We start from the raw sequence: 18,390 nt of genomic DNA, 5'->3' as shown, positions 1-18,390 counted from the left end.
CACTCAAGTGGCTTCCACAGTCAGCAGATTTCTGTCCAGCAGAGTATGTTTGGCTTTTGTGAAGTCTACTTCAGGGTTCCAATTTATGAATTTATCATGGAGCTCTAAACTCTTCTAAATCACAATCATCCAGTGAAGACTTTTTCAGAGCCAGTAATGCCGCAGTTCTATCAACAAGACCGTCATCTTTTGCCTGAGTTTAAATTTAGGTCTCTCCTCTTTGTTGTCCTGGCACATGATGCTGCAGGACATGATGTAGGCATTGCTTCCTAATTAACTTTGTGTTTTGATTAGGGGCGACAGTCCTGCAAGTAAGTGACCAAATAATGACATAATAAAGATGTCTTAAAACATGGTGATGATCCACATGATCAGCAGCAGGATACAGGGATTAATGATTGATTCCAGGGAAGATGAGCCATGCTAACCCATGACACATGTCTGCTATTAATGAGGATTCTCGCTATGGTTACCGCAATTTCTTTTAACTTGACCTGCCTGTAATCTCCACCTACTGAGGGTTTTCATCTACTAAAGGACTCTTAACAGCTTGAGCCTAATCTAAGCTCCTCTCTTTTCTTTGTGTCTCTAGATAAGGAAATTCAATTAGCTTAATTGGCTGGGATATTATGTTGTGGGTCTGTGTAATGTGATGTGAGCATCAGTGTCGACAAACTTCACAGGGCACCTTTAGAAGCACCTTACTAATTAGAGTAATAACTTTAATCCAAATGTTGCACTTTGACTCTGATGATTCTGGTCTGAAGTCCAGGTAATTAGATGGGAGAACCCACAAAGAAATAGCTGTTGCTGTAAAACAAAGCACCGGATTTGATGAAAGGGTATTATATTTTTAGAGCTAAACAAAAGATGGGTTTGAAACATACAATGTCTCATTTGAATGTAAGATTTAGAGTAAAGAACTGGTAACATTCTCTATTCCATTTAATGGGATCAGGGCTGTGCAAAAAAAAAATGATGTTCAGATATTAAATTAATATTAACCATAAAACACTGATATGTCAGCTCCTTATATCAATACTCCCTCCGCCCCCTAGGAGGTGGTGTAGCTTTCCTAGCCAGTACAATGTGCATCTTTTGTCTTTTCAGATCAAAAGTGATGAATGATTAAAATGTCAAAGAAGATTTTGTAAAGGACGTGCCATTGACATTGAATATTGCATAGGGCATTTAATGTTAGTAGTATATTAGTGTCAAATCGGATTATACCGTTCTGGACTGTAGTGAGGTATGTATCACAATACCCAGCCCTAGTTTGGATGTGGGGACCTTTGTAAAAACTGTATACATAAAGTAAGTGTAAGCTTTCTGCAAATATCAATGTTCAAAATTGTGAGAGAAAGAAGACACTATAATTACAGGTAACACAATAAAAGTGTATTACATTTGTGCTTAAAATTATTACAATTACAGTATTTACAAGCGTCCTAAAAATAAACATCTCATGCTGGATGACACATAAAAAGAAAAAAATTGTACAATCGCAAGCAAAAATTAGTATTTCTTTTATGTACACTGGCAATTTACAAATTAGAGAAGGTTTTCCTTTTCCAGCTAAGGAATGGTGCAGAGTGCTGCTGCACGTGCTCCAATGCTGATATTTAATGCAGGAAGATAACAAATTCTTTTTCCCCTCAGCCAAAATCGGATATGATTTTTCTGCAGCAAGTAGCCATTGTGACATAGATGACAGGGTCTTAGTCTGACAAAACTGCTGCAGAGTTAACTGAACCCAAAACCTGCGGTAAAACGTACGTTGTCATCCTCAACATAAGTTAAACAGTGCTCCAACAGTTGGTTAGCTTCAAGTACAATAATATCATGTCAAACAATGGCAAATTGTTGGACGACACATGATGCAGTGAATCAAATAAACAGTGTAGAAAAAGTAACCGACCCCCACCATCCCTACTTAAGTGATCCCCACACACCCCAATACCTCTATTACAACCTGCCTACACGGGCAGTTCTCATTTGTCGTTTTCACAACTGCGAAAGCAAGTTTTTAATAAATAGAAAAACGGTTCACACCATTTAAAAAACAAAAAAAACAAAAAAGGCAGGTTTCCTTCTCAGGAAGTCACAATTCAAATCTAAGCTGCCCATAAACATCTCATAGTAGCTCTGAAGAAATGCTTTTTAGGAGGCAAACTGACTTTTGTCACCATATCAACCATGTCACTAGGTCTCGACCACATACAGTGAATATAAGACTAAAAATTATTAGACTAAAATCTCATCTTTCTTCACTGGCCTGCTGTTTTTGTGTAATCTGTCTGAATGCTGTATGACACAGACCAAAGTAGGATGCTGAAAGTTGGATGATTTCACATTGAGAGTATAATTTTATCTGTTATATGCAGAAGTCGCTTACCTTGTCCAGTAAAGTCTTTAACAGCCAATCACACAAGATGATTGACAAGTGACGCTACCACGTGGGTATGAGACATGCTTGGGTCAAAAGTACATGTGACTCTTACATGTTCTCATATATGTATATACAATATATAAGTTTGAATTTATGCATCCATACAGCATTTATGTTTGTTTATTAGACAATGCAGCTGTGGAAAATTTCTGAAAGGACTGTATGGACCTCACTAAGCAAGACAGTGTGACAGATGTCCTCAGCACATGCTCACAGACAGTCAGACAGACACATACGCAGAGTTTTTTTTTGACACTCTTCCATTTACATTCACTGAAGCTTTTTAATCTTGCATACTAAAGTAAAAACATCCCTCAAATTAACATTGATTGACAAAAGCTTAGTGAATTTGTTTGTGTGAGATGCATTCAGGTGGACTGGATACTGTCTGTCTGTCTGTCTTTCAGGAAATGGTCTTTTTTTCCATAACCAGGATCAACTGTTTAGAAATTTCTTTTGAGGCCAGTGATTTTGGTGACAAGTGGAAAGAGGCAGCATCTGTCAGTCACAAAGTAATATACAAACATTTTTTGGGGGGATTTGTGGTTTGTCGTGGTCTACCAGAGCCTTTTTCCTGCCACACCGTCTCTATGGCTATTCTGTACAGCAGAGGTGTCCCTTCTCAGGCAGTCTTGCTTAGATATGTACATATGGAGGACAGGAGCTGGGTAGGAGGCAATAGTGCTTTTTCTTGTCTGATTGCAAGCCCTCCTTCAGTCTCTTTCTCCCACTTCTCCTTTTCCTCCTCCTCTTCTCTGTTGGTCTGTGATAGTCAGCGGACCTGGGGAGCGTAGCCTTCCTTCATTAGCCCCTCCTCATAGTCTGTCTGGCAAAGAATCATGTTGTTCTTCAGGAAAAACTTGTCTCCGACACAAAACCTGCACCACAAGAAGAGAGAGAAGAGTGTTTACACAGGCTACAGACAACAATCTGTGACTAGGTAGCAGCCTAGCAGGCTATGCTATGACTATATTAAAATCATTGGCTTAGATACTGGTAGTTCACTGGTCCCAACACTTCCTTTTTAAAGAAACCATCAACTTCCTCAGCCCTGCCCTGCTCCAGACAGGTGGACCAGGAGTGTACCTGACTTTTCAGAACGGTGTACAATATGACCCTGGGTCACATTTTGTGGTACTGTAAGACCCCGTTCAGACTTGTGTATTAATCCCAATTGAGCGGGACTGGAGCCATATCCCACTCTAGCCTGATCTGTGGAGGTGTGAATTATAGGATGCGACAGCAAAGCCACCGGATTGAGCTAGATTGAGCTGAATTAGGCGCGGAGGCATGTGTGCAATATCCGTATTTGAAAATAGGTCTGAATATCCATATTCAGTCTTAAAACAATCTGGATTCAATCCCACTCTAGCTGGATTGACTTGAAGAGGGAGCCTTTTTAAGCCATCTCTCTCTCTCTCTCTCTCTCGCTCCATTTCTCGCTCCACCTTTGTAAATAGCACTGTTAATAATTTGTCGCCAGAAGCCGAAGAAGGTCTTTTTTTGCTTGTTGCTGTTTTTTTCCTGTTTTGGTGCCAGGAGTTTTAGGTTAGTTTTTGTCCACTGATTTCCTTTAACTTGGGCTTGGGTCATACCAGGTGCCAATTGGAGATTATAATGTTGAACATCATGCCAGAGCACTTATTCTCATTATATTGTCCTGCAGGCCGCTTATTTCCCATATTGTGCAGGTAAGACAAGGGAGGTGTTGTGTGTGTGTTGTACACAGTGTTTATTCAGGTCGGCTGAGCAGATCAAGTGCATTATTTTTTTCATGATTGCTTCAACCATTTGAGACCATTAAGAGAATTCAAATACCCTGCCTTCACTATTAGAAAATGTTTTGGGTAGATATTATCAGAATGATTATTTAATATTCTTCAAATTACAGAAAACATTAAAAAGCTCTATGCTGTATATTATACGTCTTTCTGCCTTTTCGAATGACCTTTTTGTAAAGAAATATTATTACATTGTTATATATTACTTTATAAAACAAAGATTGTATTTTTAATGGTACATTTTCTCTAGGAATCAAATTATTTTACTAAATACTGTATTAGGTTCCTCACACACCAAGCTGACTCCCACTTTATATGTACTTTCCTTTTAAATTTTGAAATCCTTTTTTAACCAGTGGTACTGTATGGTATCATTTAGCTATCATAATTATGAGAGCGCATAGACAATTTAAACTTGTGGAATTATAAGCCCCTTCTAACCTTGCAAAGTCAGTTTCTGTTGCTTCTGTCTTCTCTACCTGTGCTGCCTTCACTTTCTTCCTTCCATCCTTACTCAGAGGTGACTTTGACTAATGAGTCTTCGGAGACCTCTTGTTGTAGGAGGAAGAGAAAGAATCATTTCCACAGGCACGCAGTTAAAAGATGTATTGCAATGCCTGCTGTTTGCCTTGGAGGCCCATGTTAACTAGCGTATTCACTTTCCACTGAAATGAAGAATTGTAGAGATTGTCAAAGACTGAAAATAGTCTCGACTGCACCAAATCTAATTACTGTTAAGGCGCATACCTTTTAGAAACACTTTGCCCTCTGACATCATTGCCTAATTGTAACAACATGCTGCAAATCTGCTGTTGGGCAACAGACTGCAGATACACAAGGACACACTGAAGATGAGTTTTTCTTTGGGGATTGTGATACAGAGATATATAATATATATATAATTTTATATATAATTTGGGGAATTCTGTGGGGAATCACACCTATGAATGAAGCCCAAATGCATAAGACAAAGAAAAATAGGTTATTTTTGACCAACTGCTCACCATCACAGCCATCACTTATTGCATATTAGGCTGCCATCTGACAAGCCTAATTTGTGACATACAAGGTACTAGTGACTGAGTTTAGGTTGTGCTGAAAACAACCGGTGTCAGTCACCCCTTCAAAACTCCAGTATAGCGCCACCTCCCTTATCAGTGCTGACCTTCCCTCTGCACTGTCACCCATCCTGCTCTCTACTGCTCCCTTCTACTCTAACCTGCCTCCAGATTCCCTAGACTGTGGCCCCTAGCTCATCAAGGGAAAATTGGGCCAACAGTGGCTAGATGATGAGGCTGGACGACAGCTCCATCGATTAGCTGTCCCCCAGGGCTGATCTGTGGCTAACTGCTTGCTGAATGGAGTCTCATATCTCCTTCCTTACTTCTAACACCTTACCACTGATGCGAGAAGGGATTCTGGCTTTTGAGAATATAGTATTTTCTCCTTTTTCAGGAAAAGAAAAGGACTTGCTGTTGGGATAGTTTACAAGGGTACATTTATGTCCAGTTAAACAGAGTTTGCAAACATGGGCCTTTGAATTTGGTTTAAAAATCTATATTTCTGCTGATAGACCAGGGACAAGGATTTTTCATTCTCTGATACTTTTAAAGTTGGCAACAAAGACCTATGCTGTGTGGCAGATAAGTTACTGGTAATTGCTTTAATGGCTTTTCTTATGAGGTGTATATTTTGAAGCAAATTAACCTCTAAATGCTTTTTTCATGTTACATTTTCATTGCTAAGCTCATGACACCCAGCTGTAGCTATCTATGCAGCCAGAGGAAACAGCTCAGTCAAATCTCAACCCTAGGGACATCAAAGTCTGTATGATATTTTTTGTTACTAATTACTGACAAAAAATTACGTTATTGTCTTTGGTCCCTAACACATTCGGAGCAGATTAGCTGACAATGTTTTTCTAGATCACATTACTTTGTTCTTCAGCAGGACTGAATGGAGGAACCTAAGAGCCATCTTTGGTACAGTGGAATATTATGTGTGGGAAAAAAAAATAAAAAAATAAAAAACAAAATAACCCATGAACTACCAACATGTCTCTTGTTGATAAAGCATGGTGTGTTTCAACTGCAGGGTATCACACTCCTCAGCCTACCCTCTTGAGAGGAGATTTCGGCCTATAGTCAAATCTTTGATCCAGGAGGAACAATGAAGTTTTTGTACTGCTCATAGAACAGTGGACTAGCTTTATACCCTCCATAGGGTGCTTGAAGGTTCATGGGTGTTTGCCAACCAGTCCACATGTGTTTTGTGGATTTGGAATGGCTTTTGACTGAGAGGTAGATTGGCCACAGAAAAGCGGTCAATTTACCGCTCAGTTGTGCTGAAGAAACAGAAGACAGGACAGAGTCCTGCGCAAAAATGAATTACACCTGCAGAAAAGACCTCTCCAAACCAGACTAAAGTATGCTAGGGACAGCCTGGACTGGAAAGCATGTCATTTGGTCAGATGCAACAAAAATTGGCATCTTTTGAAGGAGGAGATACAGCCAACCAACAGAACATGGTTCCTAAAAACATGGCCGTGGCAGTATAATTCTGTGGGGATGCTTCAGTGTGTCGGGGGGGGGGGGATTGGAGCTGATGTAGTCGGCAGCAAAACTGGGTCTTGGTCATCATATTCTCTCAACTAAACAGGGTGAAAAAAGCTCCATAAATAATACTATATAATACTATAGTAATTAGTGTTAAAATGTCTTTGCTGTATTACAGGGGATATATGAAAAATGATGTCTTCAGCAGTGCATATAAAATTGAATTGAAAAAAACATTGCTACCAATTCGATGGTGACGATAACAAAGAGCAAGTATGTAGTCACAGGCCACAAATGCAGTGACATCCCTGTTCTTTGCAAACAGGCCAGTTTTCCATCCTTGCTTGACATTAAATGGTATCTCTTAAGCAAGGTCCCTTATAGCTGAGCATGACAGTGGCCATTGGAGCCCTGCAGTGAATCCCTGATGAAATCAGAATAATCATTGGCTTTGAGTTTGCTGTCCTCAATCTGTGGGATACAGTAGGGTGGGTGTACCCACTAAGCAACTGATGACGTGAATACATGCATAAGTGAACGGACGTGTGAATGGGGGTAACGGCATGTTCATACTTAATTGTAGCAATTCAACCTTCAAACATAGGCTGTGGCTGACCTGCAGGGAGTGATAGATAATTATACTGTGTGACCCCTACTAACCTCACGATTGCCTGCTCTGTCAGATTTCACATTGTCTGACAATGTTCCACAGAGAAATCTGTGGGCCATTTGTGAGATGGATTAGATTGCTTTATTGAAGGGCCCATGGGGGGAGGGGGTCAATGAGGGCTTTCATGTTTGTTTGACGCTGGGAAATAAAGAAGGACAGAGCTAGTACAGATCAACAAGGCGGCAGATCGGTATGCCAGACAAGGAGCAGGAATCTATTTCCAGATGCTGAGAACCTGCTCAGGGATTCTTCAGAGAGATCACAGGATAGATCTCAGTAAATACAAGGGGGCTGCCAGTAGACTGACTCGATGGTAGCCTAATTACAGAGGCAGTGATAATTTGTGCATCAGAGATGGCTTCAGTAGCAGCAGAAAGCAGGAGTGATCAAGCTCTTGCACCTTTGTGGTGCAGTACAGCTAGTTTGTTTTCATTTTTATGTGTCTTGAAAGCAGTTAAATGAGACTACAGTCACTGTCATGACATGGCATTGTTTTGTGGTGCTTTACATACTTTACAATAACAGACTTTTAAAGGGCACAATTTAACCCTCATGCATTGTTCGCAAACACTACCCTAATGTGTTGTTCGGGGACAAAAACGTCCCCTAACTTTAACGGTTTTAAAAATATATTAGATAAATATTTTTTTTTGAAAATGTTTTTTGCATAGACCTTTTAATGAACTTCAGTTCTAATCAACAGTTATTCAGTTCTAATCAACAGTAGTGAAAAAATCATTTTCCCCCAGGATTTTACCCTTTAATCACCAATTTTATGAGGGGTGGTGCTGAAAATTGAAAAAAAAAAAACACAAAATGGCTCATTTTTAATAGAAAAGGTGAATGTGGACTGGATTCTTTTGAACCTTTATTACAGTCTTGGTCATGTCAAACATCAGTAAAAAAATTGACTTGATTGCATTATTAGTTTTTGCACAGCACTGGATTTTCTTTTTTTCTCCCTAATGTGTTGTTCGGGGACAAAAACGTCCCCTAACTTTAACGGTTTTAAAAATATATTAGATAAATATATTTTTGAATTTTTTTTGCATAGACCTTTTCATTAACTTCAGTTCTAATCAACAGTAGTGAAAAAATCATTTTCCCCCAGGATTTTAACCCTTTAATCACCAATTTTATAAGGGGTGGTGCTGAAGATTGAAAAAAAAACACACAAAATGGCTCATTTTTAATAGAAAAGGTGAATGTGGACTGGATTCTTTTGAACCTTTATTACAGTCTTGGTCATGTCAAACATCAGTAAAAAAATTGACTTGATTGCATTATTAGTTTTTGCACAGCACTGGATTTTCTTTTTTTCTCCCTAATGTGTTGTTCGGGGACAAAAACGTCCCCTAACTTTAACGGTTTTAAAAATATATTAGATAAATATATTTTTGAAATTTTTTTGCATAGACCTTTTAATTAACTTCAGTTCTAATCAACAGTAGTGAAAAAATCATTTTCCCCCAGGATTTTAACCCTTTAATCACCAATTTTATAAGGGGTGGTGCTGAAAATTGAAAAAAAAACACACAAAATGGCTCATTTTTAATAGAAAAGGTGAATGTGGACTGGATTCTTTTGAACCTTTATTACAGTCTTGGTCATGTCAAACATCAGTAAAAAAATTGACTTGATTGCATTATTAGTTTTTGCACAGCACTGGATTTTCTTTTTTTCTCCCATTTTGTCCCATAGACTTACATTATAAACACACTTTTTTTGACTGCACAGCCATGGCACTACATAATCATGCATTCTTGATTGTTGGTGGTTTACCCTGTTGGTAGGAGGTAACATTTGTGATTTTTACAGTTAACAACTTAATTACCATATTAACCCTTTACCTGCAGGCCTGTGCTCATGTAGTGTAGTTTCTGGCTTGTATATGGAGTTATAGGGAGTATTTTAGCACATAATTGTGTGTCTACACACTGTGTGTGTATGTTAGAGAGGAAGAGAGCCATTTGCACACTGATCTTGTTGTCTGTGAGTACACACAACCACAGAGTCTTCATAGTAAACAAAAACAAAGAAAGTGTTGCTATGCACGTGTGGCCCTTTGATGTCTACAGGTGCAGACTAAACAAAACAAAAAGGCAAGTGGTCTTACATGTGACCTTGTGGTCATTTGATGGTGAGAAGAGCAGAAAGCAACATGAAGAGAGGATTCACTTGTGCACAATCTCTGGAAATGATTGTGCAGCCTGGCTCTATGAAGGGCCAGGCTGTGAAGCTGTGAAGGCTGCACAAGTAGATCCGTCACTTGTTCACAAGCGAATCCTTCATTCGTTCACAAGTGAATCCTTCACTCATGCACAGGTGAATCCTCTCTTCATGCTGCTTGCTGCTCTTGTCACCATTAAATGACCAGGAGGATGCATGCAAGTCCACTAGTGTTTTTGTTTTGTTTAGTCTGAACCTCTCAGCATCAAAGGGCCCGGCACTTACTTTTAGGGCTGCAACAAATTTACTTTACTTTACTTTACTAAACTACTTTTAATACTAATTTTAGTAGGGGACTAAACTGTAGATTAGATTTGGTTAGTCAATGATTATTTATTATGTTATCAAGTTATCTATCTATGGTGTCTATTTAGTAACATGCACATGTACGTATGGTCGTGTGGAGCGCAACACACCATGGAAAAGGGGCACTTAGACCTCACTTAGACTAATTCAGTGATCTCAACTGAGACACTAACCTAAAAGTAAAGTCACTCTACTGGAGGACGTGTTTTCCGAAAGCTAAAAAAAAAAAAAAAAACAGCTATTTTACCCATCCACAACTTCAGACGCCAGAACTCCTGGATGTTTTCATTTTACATGCTTATGCATTGCCGTTGTACGTCTGAATTAGGTACACTTCACTTACTTAGTAACTTTATTTTCCTGACTTTCCTTCCCTGACAGTGTGCAAATGGCTCTCTTCCTCTCTAACATACACACACAGTGTGTAGACACACAATTATGTGCTAAAATACTCCCTATAACTCCATATACTTAAGCCAGAAACTACAGTACATGAGCACAGGCCTGCAGGTAAAGGGTTAATATGGTAATTAAGTTGTTAACTGTAAAAATCACAAATGTTACCTCCTACCAACAGGGTAAACCACCAACAATCAAGAATGCATGATTATTTAGTGCCATGGCTGTGCAGTCAAAAAAAGTGTGTTTATAATGTAAGTCTATGGGACAAAATGGGAGAAAAAAAGAAAATCCAGTGCTGTGCAAAAACTAATAATGCAATAAAGTCAATTTTTTTACTGATGTTTGACATGACCAAGACTATAATAAAGGTTAAAAAGAATCCAGTCCACATTCACCTTTTCTATTAAAAATGAGCCATTTTGTGTGTTTTTTTTTTCAATTTTCAGCACCACCCCTTATAAAATTGGTGATTAAAGGGTTAAAATCCTGGGGGAAAATGATTTTTTCACTACTGTTGATTAGAACTGAAGTTAATTAAAAGGTCTATGCAAAAAAATTTCAAAAAAATATTTATCTAATATATTTTTAAAACCGTTAAAGTTAGGGGACGTTTTTGTCCCCGAACAACACATTAGGGGGTAAAATTTGCCCACAGTGTACCGTTGACCTATGAAAAATTTTAAAATCATATTAACAAAATTTATGTAAAATTAAGCTTATTGAGGAAAAATGATTCAATTTGTCCACATATTGACAAAGTTATGGCCAAAATAAACAGAAAAATTTCTCTCAGAGGACAAAAATGTCCCGAACAACGCATGAGGGTTAAAATGTGATATAAGAATAATCAACATGCATAAATCTTGGCCTTAGTAAAATCATGATGGGAACACTGAACACTGCTTCCAATGCCACAGTGGACCATTTGAAACACACTAATATCTGTGTTGCTCAATAGTACATCAGCTGGCCTAATGTAAAAAGAAAGATTTGCTCATGCTTAAATGGGTTTTAATGGTTGTAAGCAAAGCTGGCTTGCCTAGGCCTGGCTGATGAAAATTAGCTGACTTCTTCCATTAGGAGAGGCTGTCTGGTGCAGCTGGCTGGAGTGACAAGACAATAACTGAGTGCTAATTGTGCGTAACCAGGCTCTTTGGGTTTAGCATGGTGAGTGTTTCTGCTATGTGGGTGCATGAAGTGCTATGGTTGGGGGATAGGCATCGTATGCAGCATAGACAAAGCCTAAGTGGACCTGGGGAGCTTGGGATCCTCTTCCACCAGGAAAGGTCTGGAGGTCTCTGGTTTCTCTCTTGCTCCCTGATCCTGGTGGACTAGATGGTTTGGACAATGGATGGATGGAAGTTATATAATTGCATGCGAGTGCTTGAGCAGTAACTTGCCACATTTGTAAGGATGTAAGGGATGCATAATATAAAAGTATTGGTCACCCCATTTTTATTGTGATTTGATTCAGCATTTATTTTTTTGTGCACCAATGTCTATAACACAGAGTTTCAGTGAAAATGACACCCTCTTTAAACTGATTTTTAATAACTCCAAGCTTCTTCCCTGGCCATGTAGTAAGAAGGTGTATTCTGAAATTGCCCGCTTATGAAAATGGATAGAAAGGATGTGTAACTGTACCTATAGCACTGTAGTGAAACTGTATAGTAGCAGTGCAGAATTATGATCACTGTTATGATCATCCAGTAGGTCTTCCTAGACCCTGGATGTGTCTACATTGGTTTCCAGTTAGGGTGATGAATCTCATATGTAGAATCTTTCTACAGCTATCGGCTGCATTCTCTGTGCCCCCAATCTTGCTTCCCTTAGCAGCCATCTGCTTGGATACAGGTATGAGAAAGGAGCAGAAATGTGGTCCCATCACTCACCTTTGATTGCAGAGCTGACATGCAAAGCAGTCCAGGTGGTAGACATTCTCCTTGGCTCTCATGACCATTTCAAAGGCTGGGATTAACTTGCTACAGGCTGCGCAGTTCCCCGTAACACCAAACAACCTAAGCCACACAGAAAAACAAAATGTATTCATGTAACTTCACAATCCAAAGCGATATTAAACCACCAGAGAAACAAACAACTTTGTAATAACTAAGTGGCAGGCTTTTGCCATAGCTCTCATACAAGGAGAACTGCTCACTCCCAAACCTACAGGTAGGACATATTCGGGGGTACACGGGCAGTGCCTTGAGTCCCTAGTGAATGAGATAGATGAGCGTCAGGTGTACAAGGACACAGAAGGTATATGTTTAACTGAGACATGGCTGCAGAAACACCCAGTCACCCAACTTTAAAGTGTACAGGCAGACAGAGAGTCTACACAAAGTAAAAAGTTATAATTATACGCACCAACCCTACTGTTTATACACACGTTTTCGCTTCCTTATATATCACATGACCAGTGGCAGTTATTGTATTTTTTCCCTTTATGACGCTAAACTAAATTACAAAAGTACAACTGCTTCTACTACTTTTTGGTCACTCTGAGGACAAGTGTGACATCAATCAAAATTAGGCTGGACAGAGCTGGGGTACGGGAGAACTAACACACACACATACACACACATACACACACAGGACCATAGCTTGTGTCAAAAGAAAGAAAAAACAAATGGGACATGGCTAGCACTACAGCCCGAGAAAGATCTTATTATTTCGATGCCCACTCCAGGGACATTAATGTGAGGATTCATTAGGGATTCAGGGCTGTTACTACACAGCGACCTAGACCAGGCTAGCAAAGAAAATCTGATAACAAAATCATATAACAAAATAACCCATTAGGCAGACTTCTTGAGGCACTTTTAGCCGTCGTTAAAATGATAAAATGGCATGCCACTCTTAGAGTCTGTTAGAGATCGCAATCTGATAAATGATCTCAGGGCTCAGGATATGCAGGGTTGTTTATTAACCTTCAGAAAGTATGTTTCCCAGAGGCAGAAAAGCAGATAAATTGTGCCCTCATGAATACCTACAGAATTAAGGGCCACTGTCAACACACCTTGGGACAATAAAAAATATTCTTGAAACATGGTAGCTTGGTGAAAACAAAGAGGTTCTATTGGATGGATTAGTGTTGACTTAATTAAAATTATTATGCCTTTTCCTGTGAAAAATCTAAATATAGGGTACCTTATATATATTTTGTTTTTTCCTGCACAAAAAGTGAATAGCAAGACGTCCACTGATGGCACACCTCCTCCAAAGCAGATCCGAAGTAGATATAGTTTAGCATGAAACAATAAGTGTTTAAGCATAACGGCAGCATTTATTTTTTTAATGGCAACTCATAATTCTGAAGTCACAATGCCACGTCCTCTCAGTGTGTGGGGCCAAATGTCCTTGTCTTCCAGTAACCTGACTGAATCATTTTCAGAGAGCATGCACTCAAGGCTCCGGACTATAAATGATGGAGGGTATTTGCGTAAAAATGTGATGTTTCAAGCTTTTCGCCTGACAGCTTGAAGCAAAATTGTGTTCTGTTTCACTGTTTGCTTTGTCTGTCTGTACTTTTCTCTCATCTCTTACAAATGTAAAGTGGCCTGCCCTGTTAGAAAAGATGGTCATGCTGCTTTGCTTGGAAAGATTTGGTGATGTCTCTGCTCTGGTATCCCTGAACATTTATTGATTGTGCGTGTCTCCCTTCTGGTTGCAACCTTAATCGATCAATAAAAAAAGTAAAACTAACCAAAACATCACAAAACCTTGCTTCATGCTCACATGCTAAATTAAATATATAAAAAAACACAGAAATAGTGTTTCAAATTCCAATCCTTTTCGCATCAGGTCAGACAGTCTGACTGAATCTAATCTAAACTGAAGAAGATATAGCAATATTGTGCTGATTGCCAGTAGTATGAATAAATTCACACAGTCAGAAGCCAAACAATCTTTACATCACAAATGTTTGTTATTGTTATTGTGACAACTGTGAAAATACTACAGTACATAAGTTTGGCGTAACAGTGATAATGGGCTGAGTCTGAGAGTTAAGGGTGTCTATTTCAGAATATATATATATATATATATATATATATATATATTGATTTTACCCACTACGCACACTACACAACAACGCTCACTATGAAACTAAATTAAATTAATATAAAATATTATTCAGTACAAAAATGAATGAAGCAAAACATTCATGTGACTTTCCAGGTTCCAAATTAGAATATCTAAATTACTGATATCTACTAAACTAAAATTGCAAAAACAATACACAGCATGTCCTGCAGGCTGAGCCAAAGAAGCAGAATTGTTGATATTTAGAGGTTTACCTAAACTGCAGCACCCCACCAGCCAGGGTTGCTGGACTTTTGTGTGTGGCTAATGTTCTTCACACTAGCACCACATAAGAAGCCCGAGCTCACCCTGCAGAGAGAGAAGATGGATGAAGTGTACCTGCCACTCGTCTCTCACCGCTCTGCCAGTTTGATGCCATAGACACTAATGGCTCTCAAGGGAGCAGGCAAATTAAGTGTGGCTGATTGTAATGAATTCAAAGCCCAAAGGCTCCAACAAAAGCGGAGGACGTGTGCAAGACTGGAGCCTGTGAGCTTGTCACACTGGACTATGATTGCTAATAAATATATGAACACTGGTACAACTGTCTGCCATGCACTGATCCACTACAGCAATAAAACCACTCAATGCTATGAATTTTTGGACTGTTGGCACACATGAAAGACAATGTGATTTGCTCTTTGATCCAGTTCTGATGTTAGCATTATAGGTGGTTTTGGAAGGGGACAAAGGTTAGCACAGGCATTTATCTATTTGTGGGCCCCACAGGGACAGCCCTCCTCTAACCATGCATACATTAAATAGTCTTTTTGAGGATGACATTAACATCAAGAAATGACTTGTTGACTGAGCTAGTCCCCACCCCTGAAATGGTAATGAGGTTTACTATATATTATGTCAGCGTTTTATCGTTGTGTCTGATTGGCTCAGTGGGGAAAAAATACATTGACATATGTGGACTGGAATATCTGACACACACTTTGTATATATCACAAAATACAAATGTTGAAGAAACAGTTCAGTCATTTCAGCTGAAATGCATTCAGTGTAGATGAGCTTGGCATGGCTCAAGTGGTACTCATTTAATAAGAGAAAATCAGACGTCGATCACATTATTCCACAACCTTTAGGTCAGGAGAGGAGAGAAGAGAGGAGTTATTTTTTCTCTCAACGGCCCAAAAGAAATCCCAGGAAGTAAAGTAATAAGTAGAGTACGGTAGCCAAATGTTTATAAACTAAGAGGATAAGTGGTAAAGTGGGCCCCCCAATAAACTGAGGCTACACTAAGGCTGATTATTACATTTTAACATATCAGGGAGTTATGCCAAATGACATGTCATCATGTTTTTACATTGCTAACCCTCTGGAAGAATCAGCTTTTACCCCTCAGCTCTCCAAGAACTTTATATATATATCTCAGAGTTACATCTAGAGAATCAAACAGCTTATCCATCATTTAAACAATCATCAATTAAAGCTTTTTTAGGTTAATATTTTTTGGTGACTGGGGAATCCTCTGATAGCACCAGTGTTTCCAGTAGGCATTTGAAATTCCAGTGGTGACTTTGCTTTCTCCCAACCCCCCCATCTCTTTTATCCCTCTCACCACATCAATTGCTCCATTGCTGCATGCATTCATCAGCGGCCGGATTAGAATTTGTTTCCTCACAAACCATTGATCATCGGCCTATTACTAGGCAAATGACAGTTAATTACCCACTACATTAACCACCGGGACCCGGGGACCGACTCCCTGTGCCATCAGTCAACATGATGAATGTGGCAAGTTCAGTGATGCACGACCGTTCTCTCGTCCGCCTGCCATGAGAACAACCCCTAGATCTCACTTCCAGGCACCCAGGGAAAATCTATGGCAATCTGCATAATTACAGGCTCAGGGTTAATAACAGACAAATGATTTGTTGCATCTAAGCATAGGCTTTTTAATGGGACTGTTCTTTGTCCATTTAATGATCAATTCTGGTTAGAGTGACACAGGTGTTCCACTTGAAAAGCCAAAAGCAAAATTTTAATTCTGTCTGCACATAAAAGGGACAAAAAAAAGACAGAATCAACTCACTTTTTCTGTCATCACGTAAAAATTTTGACATAAGCAGAAGAGAATAACAAGAAAGAAGGAAGGTGTTGGTGTGTGTGTGTGTGTGTGTGTGTGGGGGGGGGGGGTGATTGTCACTGATTAAAGAACTCTAGGGACAAAATTATTTCAATTACAGTGGGAATGATCTGGGAATTGTCCCTGGGATAAGATTTTCCTCCTTGAGTGCCCTGACTTGCTTGGCTGCCATATCTATCAGTTCTCATCTGCACCCAGACTCTGATATTCTAATGATGAATTATGTTCTAAGAGACTGCAGGCCCTTTGGAGAAACATTCCCCTTTACTGTCTTTTGTACTTTAGTACAGATAAACACACATAAACATCTTTTGTCTAATGTTACAATTTTATAAGTAAGTGTGCTAAACTGCCTTGGTCCATCAATATGTTATACCCTCCTTAAGCATCTACCATAAAACAATTCCTTTGAATTCTTCTAAAAAAAGAAACCAGCAGAAACTGTTCTGGCTGTGTAGTATTTAGTTCCATTTTTGAATGGGCATTATAAATGATGTTGACCTTTCAGGAACCAGATGTGCAGTTTGATAGGCACCTTCACCATGGCAACCCACCTGCAACCCCAAGCCGTGTGCCAGGCTGTGCGACGCTATCCCTGCAATTATCTACACCAAACATGCACAGTTTTACAAGTCCAAAAAAACAGTGTGCTGATACAGCTACATTGTTTGGGTCATTGTTTTCCATAAACCCTCTTTACAGACACCAAAGTCACATTCTCTTGGAATGGAATATGGACCGACGACTCTTTGCTAGCTTTGTTTAATAGTTCCACTAGTTAATATATTATTGTACTTCAGATCCAGGCCTGTCATTTTTCCGTCAAATTGCAATTCAATTTGTGTTTTTATAAAAACAAAACAAAAGCACCTCACTCTTGATCTCTCCCATGGGAAATGTGACCCCTCTCATCAGGACAATTAAATGCTGGATGGAAACAGACCCTGCAGTGTGCGTGACCCTCCTCCTGACCCAATCACTAGTGATTACCGACACCCAGTTTGACCCCTTAGCATTTTCAGATTACAAGTGAAAAGCCCAATCTAATTACAGGAACTTCAGAACACACACATTTACATGTGGGAGCATTATGTAGGGAAGTAATTGCTAGACATGTGAAGTGAATTGTAGTGTGGGGAGGTTAATGGCAGCCAACCTTTCCTAAGCACAACATAACAATTATGGGATGCTTTCGAAGCTTTAAACATCTATGTGAACTGAGGTGGAAGCTGCCACACATGCAAACAAACACAATTTTTTTTACTTTAATCCTTCGGGAGACAGAAAAATAGAAGGCAACACGAACTCCTGTCATGATTTGTGTCTTGTAGTAGTAGTAGTAGTAGTTATATCAAATTTGATTCACTTTTTATTATTGATTTATTTCTATTTAAAATACAGTTGACAGAAAATGAAGCTTTTCATTACTCTTCCAAATCAGCATTGGGAAGATGGGCATGACGCATAACCCATCAGGTGAAATCTGATTGAGTGACATGTTGTTGAAACACTGACATGGATAGGAGTATTATAAATATTCACACTGCTGCCTTCAAGCAAAGTGTCACAAGCTGTCAGCAGCCATACATTTCCATATACACCGCACTGTCTAATTATATCAAAGAAAATATATGCAATCAAAAAAGGTCAACATTTCTTCCTGCCAGATAAGCAGTGTGGATTATTTTCTCCATACAGGAAAATGACAAGAAGTTCAAAACATCTCACCTTCAAATCAATTTTCCACATCTGTTTATTCACACGTTTTTACAGCTTATCCTCGCCAGGATAGTGTAAAAAGAGGTTAATATTTCCAGGCC

The 18,390-nt window shown here is 39.1% G+C and overlaps 1 protein-coding gene across 1 annotated transcript in view; it reads right to left on the bottom strand.

Annotated features, from left to right (window-relative positions):
- Nucleotides 1–2,887: 2,887 nt before the first annotated feature.
- lmo3 (LIM domain only 3) overlaps nucleotides 2,888–18,390 on the bottom strand; it is a 32,437-nt gene continuing 16,934 nt past the window's right edge. Inside the window, exons 4-5 of the mRNA XM_028399219.1 lie at nucleotides 12,285–12,410; nucleotides 2,888–3,327 (exon numbers count right to left, since the gene is read on the bottom strand). Of these exons, the coding sequence (XP_028255020.1) occupies nucleotides 3,222–3,327; nucleotides 12,285–12,410 (232 nt within the window). The 3' untranslated portion in view covers nucleotides 2,888–3,221. The remainder of the gene's footprint in view (nucleotides 3,328–12,284; nucleotides 12,411–18,390) is intronic.

Source organism: Parambassis ranga, chromosome 2, assembly GCF_900634625.1.
Source record: "Parambassis ranga chromosome 2, fParRan2.1, whole genome shotgun sequence".
Classification (NCBI taxonomy): domain Eukaryota; kingdom Metazoa; phylum Chordata; class Actinopteri; family Ambassidae; genus Parambassis; species Parambassis ranga.
The sequence above is the reverse complement of the archived record's forward strand: the minus strand, read 5'-3'. Positions and strand labels throughout refer to the sequence as shown.